Source organism: Scyliorhinus canicula, chromosome 24 (assembly GCF_902713615.1).
Source record: "Scyliorhinus canicula chromosome 24, sScyCan1.1, whole genome shotgun sequence".
Classification (NCBI taxonomy): domain Eukaryota; kingdom Metazoa; phylum Chordata; class Chondrichthyes; order Carcharhiniformes; family Scyliorhinidae; genus Scyliorhinus; species Scyliorhinus canicula.
Window position 1 is genome coordinate 20,282,099 of NC_052169.1, and position 17,003 is coordinate 20,299,101.

Consider the following 17,003-nt stretch of genomic DNA (forward strand, 5'->3'; position numbering starts at 1 on the left):
AACAATCATTGGAAGTTGAAAAGTTTAGACTGAACTATTTGATGTGACGGATTAAGATGTGGAGACAATGTTGGTGGATATTGTAGACAGTTTAAGGAAAAACTGGATCGCAACTTAAGAGGTTAGGTGACTAAGGGATCTGTCCATGTTATCTCATCAGTTCAATGCTAATACATTGCTTCTTTAAGCAAAAGGTTGCCTTTTTCGAATGAAGCAGGACTGGCACTATCCTGTATGTGGTGGTGGGAGCTGAGAGTTCAACAATGACCCTTGTGATCAGGATTGGATTTCTGTGTCTTAAATGTGTGTACTCCCTTCATATCCAAAGGAGGCAGAGTTTAATGCAAAGCAAAGTGAGGTTTTGGTTGACTTGAAAGCTGCTTTGTTTTATAATTCAGCATTGTGGATAGCACAATTGCTTCACAGCTCCAGGGTCCCAGGTTCAATTCCGGCTTGGGTCACTGTCTGTGCGGAGTCTGCACATCCTCCCCGTGTGTGCGTGGGTTTCCTCCGGGTGCTCCGGTTTCCTCCCACAGTCCAACGATGTGCAGGTTAGGTGAATTGGCCATGATAAATTGCCATTAGTGTCCAAAATTGCCCTTAGTGTTGGGTGGGGTTACTGGGTTATGGGGATAGGGTGGAGGTGTTGACCTTGGGTAGGGTGCTCTTTCCAAGTGCCAGTGCAGACTCGATGGGCCGAATGGCCTCCTTCTGCACTGTAAATTCTATAATGAATTAGCACACTGGGCTAAATCGCTGGCTTTGAAAGCAGGCCAGCAGCACGGTTCGATTCCCGTAACAGCCTCCCCGAACAGGTGCCGGAATGTGGTGACTAGGGGCTTTTCACAGTAACTTAATTGAAGCCTACTCGTGACAATAAGCGATTTTCATTTTCATTTCATTCATGTATAACAAGAAACACACAAACAGTATAACTTGTCCAAAAATAAATCGAAACCATTCGCACATCAGCAAGTACTTTAAAAAAAAAACACTGCATCATTTTTAAAATACAAATTTTAGAGTACCCAATTCATTTTTTCCAATTAAGGGGCAATTTAGCGTGGCTAATCTACCTACCCTGCACATCTTTGGGCTGTGGGGGCGAAACCCACGTAGACACGGGGAGAATGTGCAAACTCCACACGGACAGTGACACAGAGCGGGACCGAATTTAAAGCCCAGTAGAGTTAAATCCCTTGACAGCTTTGACAATTCTAATGAGTTTTGACTACTTTGACAGCTTTGACAATTCTTTGATTGCTTTGAAAGTTTCAATGAGTTTATATACCACTTGCACACATTCATGTCTACTTTTAACAATCCCAAAGGGCACCTGACCTCTTCCACAGGGCACCTGACCTCTTCCAACGGGCATCTGACCTCTCCCTTAGATGTCCCTGGCCCATATTCAAAGAGGTACCGTACCTGTCCAAAAGAGGACCCTGGCTATCCAAATGAATCCAGAATATTCAGACATGCTTCTACCAGGTCTAATGTGGACTCTTCAAGGTTTCAGACACCTGCCTCCCCAAAACCACACCGCTGGAGATAGCTGCTGATTTCTATAGGCAACAGCCTCTGTGAACCATAGATATGCAATTTAGATCCCACCCATCACTGTAAGAATATACACAAATGTTCTGTGTTTTTGGCCTAGATTCGCAAATACTCCAATTTTTCATCCCAACATTTCTTTCACACCAACCTCTTCATGCACCATCCTCACAGTTGCACTACCTAGCTCTTCATCAGGCTCCATTCCTCCACCTCCATTCCTCCACCTGGCACAGTCTATTGGTCTGATTGATGACTATTATTGACTTGAAGCACCTCACACACATTCTTGAAGAAGAGCCCCATGATTGTGGATCGGTGAATTAGATTGGGTCACCATTTACTTAGAATTATTACAATAACATAGCTTGCATTGCTAGTATGATTCGTTCCATTAAGCTGCATAACCTTAGGTCTTATTATCAGTTTACTGATTAAGAATGCACCCTTGAAGAAAATGCTGTTCCATTTTGAAAACGAGATTGTGCATTACCGCCTTGTTGGATGGTTTTTGAACATGTCTGTCCCAGAAAGTATGAAGTGCGATTTTTATGCCTGATATATAATGGCTGCATCAGACCTGACCAGTTTTGTCACCGTTTTTGGTGTATAAGCAGATCATTTCTTAACAATTCTATCATCTACATACTTGATATAAATATTACCTTTTCTGTCCAAAGACGATGTTTAAAATGCAACAGCTAGTGTTTCCCTGCTAATACGTTTCTTTCCTATTAGAACTGATTGGGGCAGTGCAGTGGCACAGTGGTTAGCACAGCTGTCTCACAGCACCAGGGACCCAGGTTTAATTCCAGTCTTGGGTCACTGTCTATGGAGTTTGTCTTTTCTCCCCGTGTCTGTGTGGGTTTCCTCCGGGTGCTCCGGCTTCCTCCCACAGTCTGAAGATGTGCAGGTAAGGTGGTTTGGCCGTGCTAAATTGTCCCTTAGTTTCCAATGGTTAGGTGGGGTTACTGGGTTGCCGGGGGGGGGGGGGGGGGGGGGGGGGGGGGCCTAGGTGGGGTGCTCTTTCAGAGGGTCGGTGCAGACTCGATGGACTGAATGGCCTCCTTCTGCACTGTCGTCATTCAATGATTTTCTAAGAATAAAAATGTATATCCTGCAGCGTTACCATGATAAATATTCTAATCCGTTTTTAAAGCAGGTTTCTAATCTTGGTGGCTGTCTATGTTTCCTCAGTTTTGAAACTCAAAGAAACGGGCTGGTGTTCATTTATGATATGGGCGGCTCTGCTTACACCAACTTTGAGTACGACCTAAGCAAGAAAATTCTTCACCTTTTGAAGGTAGGTCACACGCTGTTCACCAATCACGCATAGGGAAATGCAAACGGCTCTTGCTATGGTGGGATCAGGCAGGAGGGGGGGGGGGGGGTCTGTGTGTCCCAAATCCAAGGGTGGGATTTTCCAGCCCCGCCTGTTGTCTTGATCTTCCGGTCCTGCCGAGCGTCAATGAACTTTTTGCCAGCCTGCCATATTCCCCATGGCGGATCCCACAGTGAGACCCGAAAATCCCAGCCCAAGAGTTTGCAATATATTCAGCAGCTGATTTAAAATATAATTCTAACGCCTACATTCTGGCGTAGAGCAAGGCTATTTCAGACTTCCGGAAGACAATTCTTTGGTGACTTGATTGCATTCTCTCTGTTCTTTGAATGTTGTTACCGTCTCTATAAACCTAACAGATCCCTTTGCTCCACTGTTCCTAACTTTCATCTGTATGTTTGATTTCACTTATTCTGTGATCTCATTGAGAATTAATCAGGCATGGATCTGTAGGCAGGTTGCTTTCTTGGATTAAGAGTGGAGCTGTATATATCTGAGTATAGGGGAGGAGAAGGCAGAAAATGCCCTGACCAATTGTCAGACTTGCTGTATCACTGCTCAGATTTTTAAAAATTCTGTATCCTGTCTGGGTTATATTCTTGCAGCATGGAGTTTAATAGCTTTTGAAAGAGGTAATTTATCACTTTTGAGGTTTTGGAAATAAAGTGTAACTTTTCCAGGCTTGTTAAGTGGATATGGCTCAGTTGTATTATCTGATAAAATGCCCTTAAGAATCCTAGTCTACCTTTTTAGGGAGTTGCTTTTATAAATTGGACAAGTTCTCCTTGTAATGTTTTGATTTTAATGCGTTTTAACAGTTGCATGTGAACAGACTTGTTTTATCTTTATTTCCTTTCCTATAATCCTGGTGATATTCTTTTATCATTCTTTGTTCTAACTGAAGATATTTTAATCCGCCGCTCCCCGCCACTAACCTCTTCCTGCACCAGAGGACTTTGCATTCCTCCAATTCTGGCTTCTGGCGAATCACCAGTTTCATTCACTCCATTATCAGTGGCCGTGCCTTCCTCTGCCAAAGCCCAAATCTGAAATTCCCTCCCTGAAATTCTCCACTTTGCTTCCTGTCTCTCCTCCTGTGAAACACTATTTAAAACCTACTTCTTTGACCAATTTTTGGCCACCAGAACTAATATGTGGCTCCTTACTTGGCTTAACATCAAATTTTGTCTAATACCACTCCTGTCTAGTGAGGCGTCAATGCCACAATTCATACCTGATTACTCCATGCTTGGTCTGTTTTCTATGACATCCTGAATCACCCAACCTGTCAATGGGTTAGAAACACATGTAAACAGAGTGCATTCAAACATGTGGCTCCTATACGTATCTCTTAGGTTGTCTCAAAGTACTTCCAGTGAAACATAAAGTCCAGTCACTTGGCCAGGTAGGTTAATTAATGTATTTTTCAGCTAATGTGGTATGCCTGAATTGATATTTCATTCAGGAAGGATGCAATATCTCAACACCTTGCCTATGCTTTTAACTGCTAAATGAGGACCTGAACTCTGGTAATCCTCTGGTAATCAAAAGGAAAAAGCTCCATAATTGACTAACGCAAGTGATTCTTTTTCCCTCCCCACCTACTCCCAATCATTTTTTTAAATATAAATTTTAAGTGCCCAATTCATTTTCTTCCAATTATGGGGCGCTTGGCACGTTGGAAACAGAACCAGAGAGGATTAACAAAACCTTCAAGGGCTTCTACCAAAAGCTGTACACCTCAGAGCCCCCAATGGGGAAGGCTGGGATGAGCCGGTTCCTTGACGGACTGGACATACCAGTCATGGGAGAGGGCAGAAAACGGGACCTGGAAGCACCACTAGCCCTGGGAGAGATCATGGACAGCATTAGCTCCATGCAGACGGGGAAGGCGCCGGGACCGGACGGATTCCCGGCGGACTTCAACAAAAAATTTGCGACAACGCTGGCCCCACACCTGCGGGAGCTGTTCACAGACTCGCTAGCTAGGGGCACACTGCCACCCCCGTTAGCACAGGCCTCAATCTTGCTGATACCTAAGAAAGACAAAGACCCAACGGAATGTGGGTCATACAGACCCATCTCTCTGCTGAACGCAGACGCCAAAATACTGGCCAAAAGGCTAGAAGACTGTACCTGAGGTAGTCACAGAGGACCAGACGGGCTTCGTCAAAGGTAGACAGCTTACCTCGAACATCAGGCGCCTGCTGAACGTGATAATGACCCCCTCCGGGGAGAGAACACAAGAGGTGATCGTCTCCCTGGACGCAGAAAAGGCCTTCGACAGAGTCAAATGGAAATACCTCATAGAGGTACTGGAGCGGTTCGGGCTTGGAACAGGGTTCAACGCTTGGGTAAAGCTCCTATACAACGCTCCCATGGCGAGCGTACAGACCAACAATACCAACTCCCAATACTTCCAGCTGCACAGGGCACCAGACAAGGATCTCCGCTGCTGGTCGTACTAGCAATCGAACCGCTAGCAATCGTGCTCGGGGCAGCAAAAAATTGGAGGGGGATCTGAAGGGGAGGCAGAGAGCACAGAGTCTCATTCTATGCAGATGACCTGCTCCTCTACATCTCGGACCCACAGAGCAGCATGGACGGAATCATTGCGCTCCTGAAAGAGTTTGGAGCCTTCTCGGGCTACAAACTCAACATGAGCAAAAGCGAGATCTTCCACAAATTCCGCTACCTGGGGATCCAAATAGCCCATGACTGGAAAGGGATCCACAAATGGAACCTCACCAGTCTCACGGAGGAAGTAAAAAAGGACCTGCAAAGATGGAACACACTCCCGCTCTCCCTCGTGGGGAGAGTCCAGACGATCAAAATGAACGTACTGCCCAGGTTCCTCTTCCTGTTTAGATCCATTCCGATCTCCATCCCCAAGGCCTTTTTCAAAGCGCTGGACAAACTAATCATGGCGTTCTTATGGGGGGGTAAAAATGCTAGGATCTCAAAGAAGGTCCTACAAAAAACAAAATCCAGGGGGGGGCTAGCCCTCCCAAACCTACAATTCTACCACTGGGCGGCAACAGCCGAGCGAGTAAGGGGATGGAGCCAGAGGCTGAGTGGGTGCGTGCGGAGGAGGCCTCCTGCATGGGGACCTCCCTCCGAGAGGCCCTCACCACGGCAGCACTCCCATCCCCACCCAAAAAACACTCCAGCAGCCCAGTGGTGACAGCCACCCTCCAATCCTGGAACCAACTGCAGCAGCAATTTGGCCTGACCAAAATGTCGGACAAGGCTCCCATCTGCAACAACCATAGGTTCACACCAGCACTGACTGACGCCACCTTCAAAAGGTGGAGGCAGGACGGGGGGGGGGACTGACAGTCAGGGACCTATACCCGGACGACAGGATCGCAACACTGGACGAACTGACAGAGAAATTTCGGCTAGTCGGGGGAACGAGCTACGGTGTCTGCAGCTCAAAAACTTCTTACGAAAGGAGACAAGGACGTACCCACAACCGCCACGACAGACACTACTGGAAGACCTACTGGACGCAAGTATCCTAGAGAAAGGGAACTGTAGTGACATGTCTGACCGACTGGTAGAAAGAGACGACACCGTACTGGACGCAACAAGAAAGAAATGGGAGGATGACCTGGGGATTGAGATAGGGTGGGGACTCTGGAGCGAAGCACTGCATTGCGCAAGGCTCAGCCTGACGCAACTAAAAGTGGTACATAGAGCCCACTTAACAAGAAACCGTATGAGTAGGTTCTCCCCGGAGGTGGAGGACAGATGTGAACGGTGCCAAAGAGGCCCGGCCAACCACGCCCACATGTTCTGGTCTTGCCCCAGACTTGTGGAGTACTGGACAGCCTTCTTCGAGGCTATGTCCAAAGTGGTGGGGCTGAGGGTGGAGCCATGCCCGATAGTGGCGGCCTTCGGGGTTTCAGACCAGCCAGATCTATTCCTGGGGAGGAGGGCGGACGCCCTTGCCTTTGCCTCCCTGATCGCCCGCCGTAGAATCCTGTTTGGCTGGCGGTCAGCAGCACCACCCAGAGCTGCAGACTGGCTGTCCGACCTCTCGGAATCTCTCCAAATGGAGAAAATCAAATTCGCCATCCGAGGGTCAGACGACGGCTTCCACAGAACGTGGGAGCCATTCATGCAATTGTTCCGGGACCTGTTTGTGGCCAACGTACAAGAGGAAGAATAGTCGGGTGGCCAAGAATCAGGGGGAAATGGACGGGAATCGGGGGAAGGTAGCCGGGGGGGGGGGGGCTACGGGTTCGTTATGAGGGTTTGTTCTCATGGTTTTATGCTTATTTCTTTTTCTTGTTAATTTACTGTTTTTTTTATTGGAGGGGAGGGGTTACTGTTTTTCTCTGTTGTGATAAAATTTGTTGTTGAAAACTTGAATAAAAATTATTCAAAAAAAAAGGAAGGACAAAGCCGCAAGCGACAGTCTGATGGCAAACTAAGGCCCAAAACCAAATTGTAAATAAATGCCTATAAACATGTGCCTCGGCCATATTGGGGAATGTAAAATATATATGCCGGTTAAAGGGGGTGGCCACAGTTGTTATTATGAAGCTGCTTACCTGTAAATATACATGTTCATTTTTGCATGTTTTTTTTCTAATAATTTGTAATTTGTTGGATATAAAATATGAAAACTCAATAAAAAACATTTCCAAAAAACATTATGGGGCGCTTTATCGTGGCCTACCCACCTACCGTGCACATCTTTGGGTTGTGGGGGTGAGACCCATGTAGATAGGGGGAGAATGTGCCAACTCCACACGGACAGTGACCTGTGGCCAGGAGCGAACCCAGGTCCTCGACATCGTGATGCAGCAGTGCTAACCACTGTACCACCTGCCGCCCCACCACCTCCAAGATGGCCTGTCAGGTGTGTTACTCTTTCAGATCAGGCCAGATTGGTGGTGGATATGTATTCACAATCTAAGGTCACTTCACACTATCGTGTCAGTGCTGTGCAGTCATGACAATGTTAATTTAGGATTTTAAATCTATTTTGATGAGTATGTTTTTTAATTTCATCAAGTTTTACTTACTGTCCACTCAAGAGAATCATTTTTCTTTCTCTCTCCCCTTCTTTCTCTTTCTTTCCTTTCTCTGGTTTTTAATCTGGCAGCAGAAATTATACGAGTCGTACTCCCGTATCTGTCTAGTTGTGCAGTTGGAGTCCTGTCGTGTATGCTCACCAGTTACTATCTTAATAAACTGCTTTGTTTCCCCAAAATGAATAAAATCCTAGGTCTCGTAAAGCTTTATTATTTTACCTTGGAACGCAACACACTTTTAGATAAGTTAAATGGTCAGTAAGTTATTTTTCTGCCAGTGTTTGAGTTAACATACAATACTGTAATATTCATCTTCCTGTTTTCAGGGAGCTTTTCCTGCTCGTTTGAAAAAAGTGTTCATTGTTGGCGCACCTGTCTGGTTTCGATTCCCATATTCCGTTCTAAGCTTAATCCTTAAAGAAAAGCTACGGGAAAGAGTAAGTATTGTGCAAACGTTTCAGTAATGGTGTTGTTTAATTTTGTCTGTAATTTAGAACATATTTAGTCCAAAGATGTGCAGGTTAGGTGGATTGGCCATGGTAAATTGCCCTTGGTGTCCAAAATTGCCCTTAGTGTTGGGTGGGGTTACTGGGTTATGGGGATAGGGTGGAGGTGTTGACCTTGGGTAGGGTGCTCTTTCCAAGAGCCGGTGCAGACTCGATGGGCCGAATACCCTCCTTCTGCACTGTAAATTCTATGTATATACAAGGGACGATCCTTTACAACAGCGATGAGGAGGAAGTTATTGAGCGAGAGGGTGGTGAATCTGTGGAACTCTTTGCCGCAGAAGGCTGTGGAGGCCAAATCGCTGAGTGTCTTTAAGACAGAGATAAATAGGTTCTTGATTAATAAGGAGATCAGGGGTTACAGAGAGAAGGCAGGAGAATGAGGATGAGAAAAATATCAACCATGATTGAATGGCGGAGCAGAGTCGATGGCCCGAATGGCCTAATTCTGCTCCTATGTCTTATGGTCTTCTGACCTACTTTGTTCTGACATGCCACACTGATTTTTTAAAAATAAATTTAGAGTACCCAATTATTTTTTTTCCAATTAAGGGGCAATTTAGCATGGCCTACCCTGGGTTGTGGGGATGAGACCCATGCAAACACAGGGAGAATGTACAAACTACAACAGTGATCATGGGCCGGGATCGAACCCGGGTCCTCAGCGCCGTGAGGCAGTAGTGCTAACCGCTGCGCCACCATGCCACAATGATCTGGGCAGCACTTAAGCTTTCGGTGATTTGTCAGTCTGTAATTCAAGATTCATGACTGAGCTAACTGCAAAAGTTGGTAGGTCAGAGGGCTGAGATTATATTAAAATGTCAACTATATATCTGTCTGTCTCTCACAAATCAGTGCCCTCCTACAGTATGACATTGTCAGCCCTCGTATGGTACTTTTCACAGTAACTTCTTTGCAGTGTTAATGTAAGCCTACTTGTGACAATAAAGATTGTTGGGACAGATTAACCCCAACCATTGCTCTGTGCACACCTCAGTTCAGAAGCATAATTATTGATTGGAACAGTGGCCTACTCTATGCCATGGTCCACTATCTACCATATCAGAACAATGCAGTCAGACAGTCGTCAGAACTGTCTCCAGAGCAACACTCGAGATGATCCTGGTTATGTTGCAAGTTGCTGTGGCCGCAACTGGGAGGATTTTGTATTAATCTACAGTTCACACGGAATTCCAACCATGCACATCACTTCTTCCTGTTGGTAGATTTTCTAGAGAGCACTTTGACCTTAGAATTGAGCCCCTGGTATTCAAACTTTGAGTACAGAGTTAATCATTTGTCAAACCAGGGTTGTCAATGTACAGAATAATTAGCCAGCGTAACTGCCACATCTATAATGGTTTCCACTGCAATTCATCCAATTGTTTCCTCGATACCGACATGATAAAAGTTGCATGGCACTGTAAAACGTAGAAATTACTTGTACCTTTTCAACTAGAATAAGACATTTTCATGAAATATATTTTTGTGGCTTCTACAAATTAGCTCCAACTGCTAGTCTGTAAATTTGTCAGTGTTAAAACAAACTGATTTACTTTCCTGGTTAATTGAGGAATCCTACATAAACGATTTCTGAAAATTACAACACATGGACTGGAAGGAGATGTGATAAATTGGTTAGACAATGGAATACTCTCCATTGTCTTTAAAACTCTGACAAGTGATTCTTGCCTCTGGGTTCAGTCTGGACCAGACAAATATCTATCAGCTAATTGATAGTGAATGTGGAAAATGGGTTTTAATAAGTAAGACTTTATGCTTTCTGGAAGGATAGTATAACACTGGTTAGCACTGTTGCTTCACCAGGGTCCCCGGTTCGATTCCCGGCTTGGGTCACTGTCTGTGCAAATTCTGCATGTTCTCCCTGTGTCTGCGTGGGTTTCCTCCGGGCGCTCCGGTTTCCTCCCACAAGTTCCGAAAAACGTGCTGTTGGATAAATTGGACATTCTGAATTCTCCCTCTGTGTACCCGAACAGGTGCCGGAATGTGGCGACTAGGACCTTTCACAGTAACTTCATTGCAGTGTTAATGTAACCCTGCTTGTGACAATTAAAAGATTATTATTATTAAAAACGGGAAAGATTTATTTCAGCATAAGTCAATAAATGGAATACATCATCGTCACGTCTTTAGTGCAGTTGTATGGTATGGGAGAGATTCCTTGACACCAAGGCTTGTTGAATCATCGAATGATTTGTCACAGGTGTGTTTGAGGCAGAGACTATTGCTTCTTTTAAAAGAAAATTGATCAACAATTGGAGCAGAGAAAGAGAGAGGGCAGTGCAGGAATTGGAACTGGATTTACATGACTTGAACAAAGAACTGGTACAGGCAGGACGGAATGAATGGCTGTGATTACTACATTTTTTCCTAGCTCCAGAATCTGCCCTTCCCAAAGCACTGAAATGACTTGGGAGCATTAGTTTGAGACGCCTATGGGGCATTGGGCCACTGTGCTGATATGATAAAGTGTAGGAAGTCAGTTTCTGTTCCTTTGAGCAGAGTTGGAAAGATACGGTTGAAATACCTTAAAATAGAAAAATACTAGCGTCAGTGAGTTCTTGCAAAACACAGGAACAAGATGTGATAATTGCAGTGGGAAAAATCTAGCAATGCCTTTTGTTAGACAATCTTCAGTCAGTCAAAAATGCCTGATCAGGGCAGCACGGTGGCCTAGTGGTTAGCACAGCTGCCTCACGGCACTGAGGTTCCAGGTTCGATCCCGGCTCTGGGTCACTGTCCGTGTGGAGTTTGCACATTCTCCCCGTGTCTGCGTGGGTTTCAGCCCCACAACCCAAAAATGTGCAGAGTAGGTGGATTGGACACGCTAAATTGCCCTTTAATTGGAAAAAATAATTGGGTAATCTAAATTTTTTTTTAAAATGCCTGATCAGATAAATAACATCCTAAGAAACAGGAGCATTGTGGCTGATTAGATTGTAGCCTTAATTCTACTTTCCTGCCTGCACCTCATAACTGTTACCTCACTCGTTGATCAAAAATCTAACTCCGTCTTGAATATATTCATTGACCCAACCTCCATTGCTCACTGGAGAGGAGAATTCCAAAGACAAAAAGCCCCCTGGGAGAATAAATCTCTCCATCGTCTCAAGTCTTAAATTGGAGACCACTAACAAAGAACAACAAAGATCAAAGAAAAGTACAGCACTGAACAGGCCCTTCGGCACTCCAAGCCTGTGCCGACCATGCTGCCCATCTAAACTAAAATCTTCTACAATTCCTGGGTCCGTATCCCTCTATTCCCATCCTATTCATGTATTTGTCAAGATGCCCCTTAAACGTCACTATCGTTCCTGCTTCCACCTCCTCCGGCAGCGAGTTCCAGCCACCCACTACCCTCTCTGTAAAAAAAACTTGCCTGGTACATCTCCTCTAAACCTTGCCCCTCGCACCTTTAACCTATGCCCCCAGTAATTGACCCCTCTACCCTGGGAAAAAGCCTCTGACTATCCACTCTGTCTGTGCCCCTCATAATTGTGTAGACCTCTATCAGGTCGCCCCTCAACCTCCGTCATTCCAGTGAGAACAAACTGCGTTTATTCAACCGCTCCTCATGGCTAATGCCCTCCATACCAGGCAACATCCTGGTAAAACTCTTCTGCACCCTCTCTTAAGCCTCTACATCCTTCTGGTAGTGTGGCGACCAGAATTGAACACTATACTCAAAGTGTGGCCTAACTAAGGTTCTATACAGCTGCAACATGACTTGCCAATTCTTATACTCAATTCTTATACTCAGTTCTGTATCCATCTTGCCAGCTCACCCCTGATCCTGTGTGACTTCACCTTTTGTACCAGTCTTGTACCAGGGACCTTTTCAAAAGCCTTACTGAAGTCCATATAGACAACATCCACTGCCCTACCTGCATCAATCATCTTTGTGATCTCTTCGAAAAACTCTATCAAGTTAGTGAGACATGACCTCCCCTTCAGAAAACCATGCTGCCTCTTGTTAATACGTCCATTTGCTTCCAAATGGAAGTAGATCCTGTCTTGAAGAACTCTCTCCAGTAATTTCCCTACCACTGACGTAAGGCTCACCGACCTGTAGTTCCCTGGATTATCCTTGCTACCCTTCTTAAACAAAGGAACAATATTGGCAATTCTCCAGTCCTCCTGAAGACAGTGAGGATCCAAAGGTTTCTGTCAAGGCCCAGCAATTTCCTCTCTCGCGTCCTTCAGAATTCTGGGGTAGATCCCATTGATAAGGGACTTATCTCCCTTAATATTTTTCAAGACGCCCAACACCTCGACTTTTTGGATCTCAATGTGACCCAGGCTATCTACACACCTTCTCCAGACTCAGCATCCACCAATTCCTTCTCTTTGCTGAATACTGATGCAAAGTATATGCACTGTAAACTGTTCTCTGTTCCCTAGTTCTAGATTCCCTCCCGAAGGGAAACATTCTCTCAGCATTTACCCTGTCAACTCCCCTCGGAAGCTGATACCTTTCAATCGGATCAGCTCTCATTCTTCTAAACTCCAGTAAGCATATGCCCAACCTGCTCAACCTTGTCTCATAACACGACCAGGATTCAGCCAAGTGGACCTTCTCTGAACTGCTTCTAAGGCAAGTATATTACTCCTTACGTAAGAAGACTAAAACGATACACAACATGCTAGGTGTGGTCCCACCAAAGATGGAAACAGTTCGAGCAAGACTTCCTTTTCTATTCCATACTTTTATACGTGCAATAATGGTAAACATTCCATCTGCCATCCTTTTTTAAAAGATCTTTTTTAGAACATTTTTTTCCAATTGAGGGGCAATTTAGTGTGGCCAATCCACCTACCCTGCACATCTTTGGGTTGTGGGGGTGAGACCCACGCAGAGATGGGGAGACTCCACACGGACAGTGACCCGGGGCCGGATTGAACCCGGTCCTTGGCGCCGTGATGCAGCAGTGCTAACCACTGCGCCGCCATGCTGCCCCTTTCCATTTGCCATCCTAGCTACTTGCTGCATTCTAACCTTTTGTAATTCATGTACTGGGACATCCAGATCTTTTTGTACCACAGAATTCTCCAGTATTTCGCCATTTGAATAACATTCTACTTTTCTACTTTTCGTACCAAAGTGGAAACTCACATTTTTGCGCATAACATTCCATCTGCCATTTTTTTGCCCATTCGCTTAAATATCTATAACCCTTTGCAGACACTTTATATCCTTTCCACAACTTGCTTTCCTTCCCATCTTTGTACTGCCAGCAAATCTGACTCCAATACAGTAATAGTGAACAGTTGTTTTTCAGACAGTATCCAAGTCATTAATATAGATTGTAAATAGTTGATCCCTGTCAGCACTTCACTAGTTACAGTTTGCCAACCTGAAAATGACAAATTTATCCCGAGTCGGTTTCCTGTTAGTTAACCTATCTTCCAGCCAAGCTAATATCCTCCAACACTGTTAGCTCTTATCTTGTGTAGCAATGGATTTGGACCACAATGTACTTTTGCTTCAGATTGGCGAAAGGGCATGTTTCTTTTTAATTGATGCCTGTAAATCCTTGAAGGTTCATCCTGTACGTCTAACTTGGCTGTTGGGGTGAACCCTGTTTTTGTCAAATAAAAGTGATGAGGCGGCACAGTGATTAGCACTGCTGCCTCACAGCACCGAGGTTCGATCCTGGTCACTGTCCATGTGGAGTTTGCAGATTCTCCCCTTGTCTGCGTGGGTCTCAACCCCACAACCCAAAGGTGTGCAGGATAGGTGGATTGGCCATGCTAAATTGTCCCTTAATTGGGAAAAATTAGAAAATTAAAAAATAAAATAAGAATGATAATTCGGGGCAGAATTAACAGTCACTTGGGAAAATGTGGACCTGTTTTGTGAAAGCCAACATGGAAAATAGTGCTGAGCTAACTTGATTGAGTGCTTTGATGAGGTAACAGAGACAGTTGATGCTGTCTGTGTTCATGGACTTGCGAAAGACATTTGATAAAGTGCCATACAAACAGATGCGTGAACAAGTTTAGAGCCCATAGAATAAAAGGAACAGCAGCAGCATGGATATGAAAGTAGCTGAATGACCGGAAACAGTAATAGTGAACAGTTGTTTTTCAGACAGGGAGAGGATTCCCCAGGGATGGATATTAGGACCTGCTTTTCCTGATATATATTAATGACCTCGACTTGGGTGTACAGGGCACAATTTCAAAATTTGTAGATGACATAAAACTTGAAAGTATCGTGAACTGTGCGGAGCATAGTGTCGAACTTCAAAGGGGCATAATTGGTGGAATGAGCAGACTAAGTGTAATACTGAGAAATGTGAAGTGATTCATTCGGCTAGGATGAATAAGGCTAGGCAATATGAAATAAAGAGTACAATTCTAGAGAAACAGGAGAAGAGGAACTTGAGGTTATATGTGCGTAATTCACTGAGGTTGGCAGGGCAGGTTGAGAGACCGGTTAATGAGACATACGGGCTTTATAAATAGGGGTATAGAGTACAAAAGCCAGCACGTTATGTTAAACCTGTGTGAAACACTGATTCAGCCTCAGCTGGAGTCCAGTTCTGGGCACAACACTTTTGGGTAGAATGCGATTGCATTAGAAAAGGTGCAAAAAAGATTCACAAGAATGGTTCCGGGGATGAGGATCTTCAGTTACACGAATAGATTGGAGAATCATAGAATTTACAGTGCAGAAGGAGGCCATTTGGCCCATCGAGTCTGCATCGGCTCAGGGATTTGGTGGAGCTGTTCAAATTCATGAGGTGCCTTGACGGGGGCAGCACGGTGGTGCAGTGGTTAGCACTGCTGCCTCATGGCGCTGAGCACCCAGGTTCGACTCTGGCCTTGGGTCATTGTACGTGTGGAGTTTGCACATTCTCCCCGTGTCTGCATGGGTCTCGCCCCCACAACACAAAAATGTACAGGGTAGTTGGATTGGCCACGCTAAATTGCCGCTTAATTGGAAATAAATAATTGGATACTCTAAATTAATTTTTTTGAAAATGAGGGGCCTCGGCAGGGTAGATGGGGAGAAAATGTTCCCATTGGCGTAAGGTTCAAGAACAAGATGACACTGATCGAAGGTGATTAGCCGAAGAACCAAAGGCGACATGAGGAAAAACATTTTTTTTTTTACACAGCAAACTGTTAGGATCTAGAATGCACTGAGAGTTCCGCGGCAAATTGAATCCTGCCTTTCAAAAGGGAATTGGATAATCATCTAAAGAGATAAAATTTGCCGTGCCGTGGGAAAAAGGCCGGGGGAGTGGGACGAGGTGTGTTGCGATTGCAAAGAACTGACACAGACACAATGGGTCTCCTCCTTGTGCTATCGCCCTACGCTGAATCTAAGACTAGAGGCAATATTCACCCCTCAAACAACAGCACAAAAACTGATGATCTGGTCGTTATCACATTGCAGTTTGTGTGAGTTTGCTGTGCATACATTGGCTGCTGCATTTCCTACATTGCACCAATGGCTACACTTCAAAATCACCTCATTGGCTGTAAAGCACTTTGAGACATCCATTGCTTGTGAAAAGTGCTATTGAAATGCAAGGCTTCCTTCCTTTGCTACTTGAGACTAAAGTTTTCAAATTTAAATCCGAGTTCTCAACTTGCAGATTTGCAGGAGTTGTGTTCAGCCCAGTGGAACTTTGGTTAAAGGCGAGGGTATTTCCCTCGTTGTAGTAGATAAATATCTGTCTGCTGCAGAGAGCAGCAGCATTTGGGTCTTTGTCCCTGCTGAGCACATAACAGGAAGTGAGAGAAACTGTAGATAAAACCAGCATCATTTGGCTAGGATACATCAATAAATGCAAAATGCCATGTGCTGTTTTGCACACTTGAGACATTGACTTGTGATTGAACAAAGCTGATGTTGAAATGCAAAATAATTACAGATGCTGGAAATCTGACACAAAAACGGAAGATGTTAGTCATCTAATCAGGCAGTGTCCGTGGGAGCAGGAGTTCAGTTTTGGGTCTGACATTCTTTGTCAGCAGGTTTCTGTGCTGAGAACTGTGGTATGCAGTTTTTCTTTATAGCTGTAACATTCACAGGTTTTAGTCGGGGGTAAGAGTTCGTAAGCAGCCAGTTCCATACTCTGAATCCATGTGTCACAATGCTACTTGTGTCACAAGATGAGTACATTTATGTGGTTGACTTGCCAAGTGAATTTGGTGGACGTCATTTTGTTATCTTGACAGCTAGTCCTGTGAAAGAGCGACTCTGCGCAGGCTGTCAGCTGTGTGGAAGTTGGGTCACTGATGCAGCTGATGTCTGTAGGATTACGCACCAATCAGCTGTGCGATAGTCCAGCTCCAATCCGAAATACTGAATACAGCTCTTCCCACTTACTGTCCTGTGCTGCTGGTTCCTGTCGGAGAGCTATTTATTTTTCATAACTTAGCTCTCTGAACCCAAAGACGTTGGGGTGAAATTCACTATAACGTGAACTTCACACGAGGAGCTGGTGTAAAATCTGCTCAGTCATACAGAAGCAGAAGACAATAGAAAGAATATTATTATTAATAAATACAGTAGAG

The 17,003-nt window shown here is 44.8% G+C and overlaps 1 protein-coding gene across 3 annotated transcripts in view; it reads left to right on the top strand.

Annotated features, from left to right (window-relative positions):
- The window catches only part of ptpn9a (protein tyrosine phosphatase non-receptor type 9a), a 277,337-nt gene that overhangs the window by 205,363 nt on the left and 54,971 nt on the right, over positions 1-17,003 (top strand). For all 3 annotated transcript variants that reach the window (XM_038784520.1, XM_038784522.1, XM_038784521.1), the window contains 2 exons: positions 2,755-2,860; positions 8,271-8,381. In XM_038784520.1, coding sequence (XP_038640448.1) covers positions 2,755-2,860; positions 8,271-8,381 — 217 coding nt within the window. The remainder of the gene's footprint in view (positions 1-2,754; positions 2,861-8,270; positions 8,382-17,003) is intronic.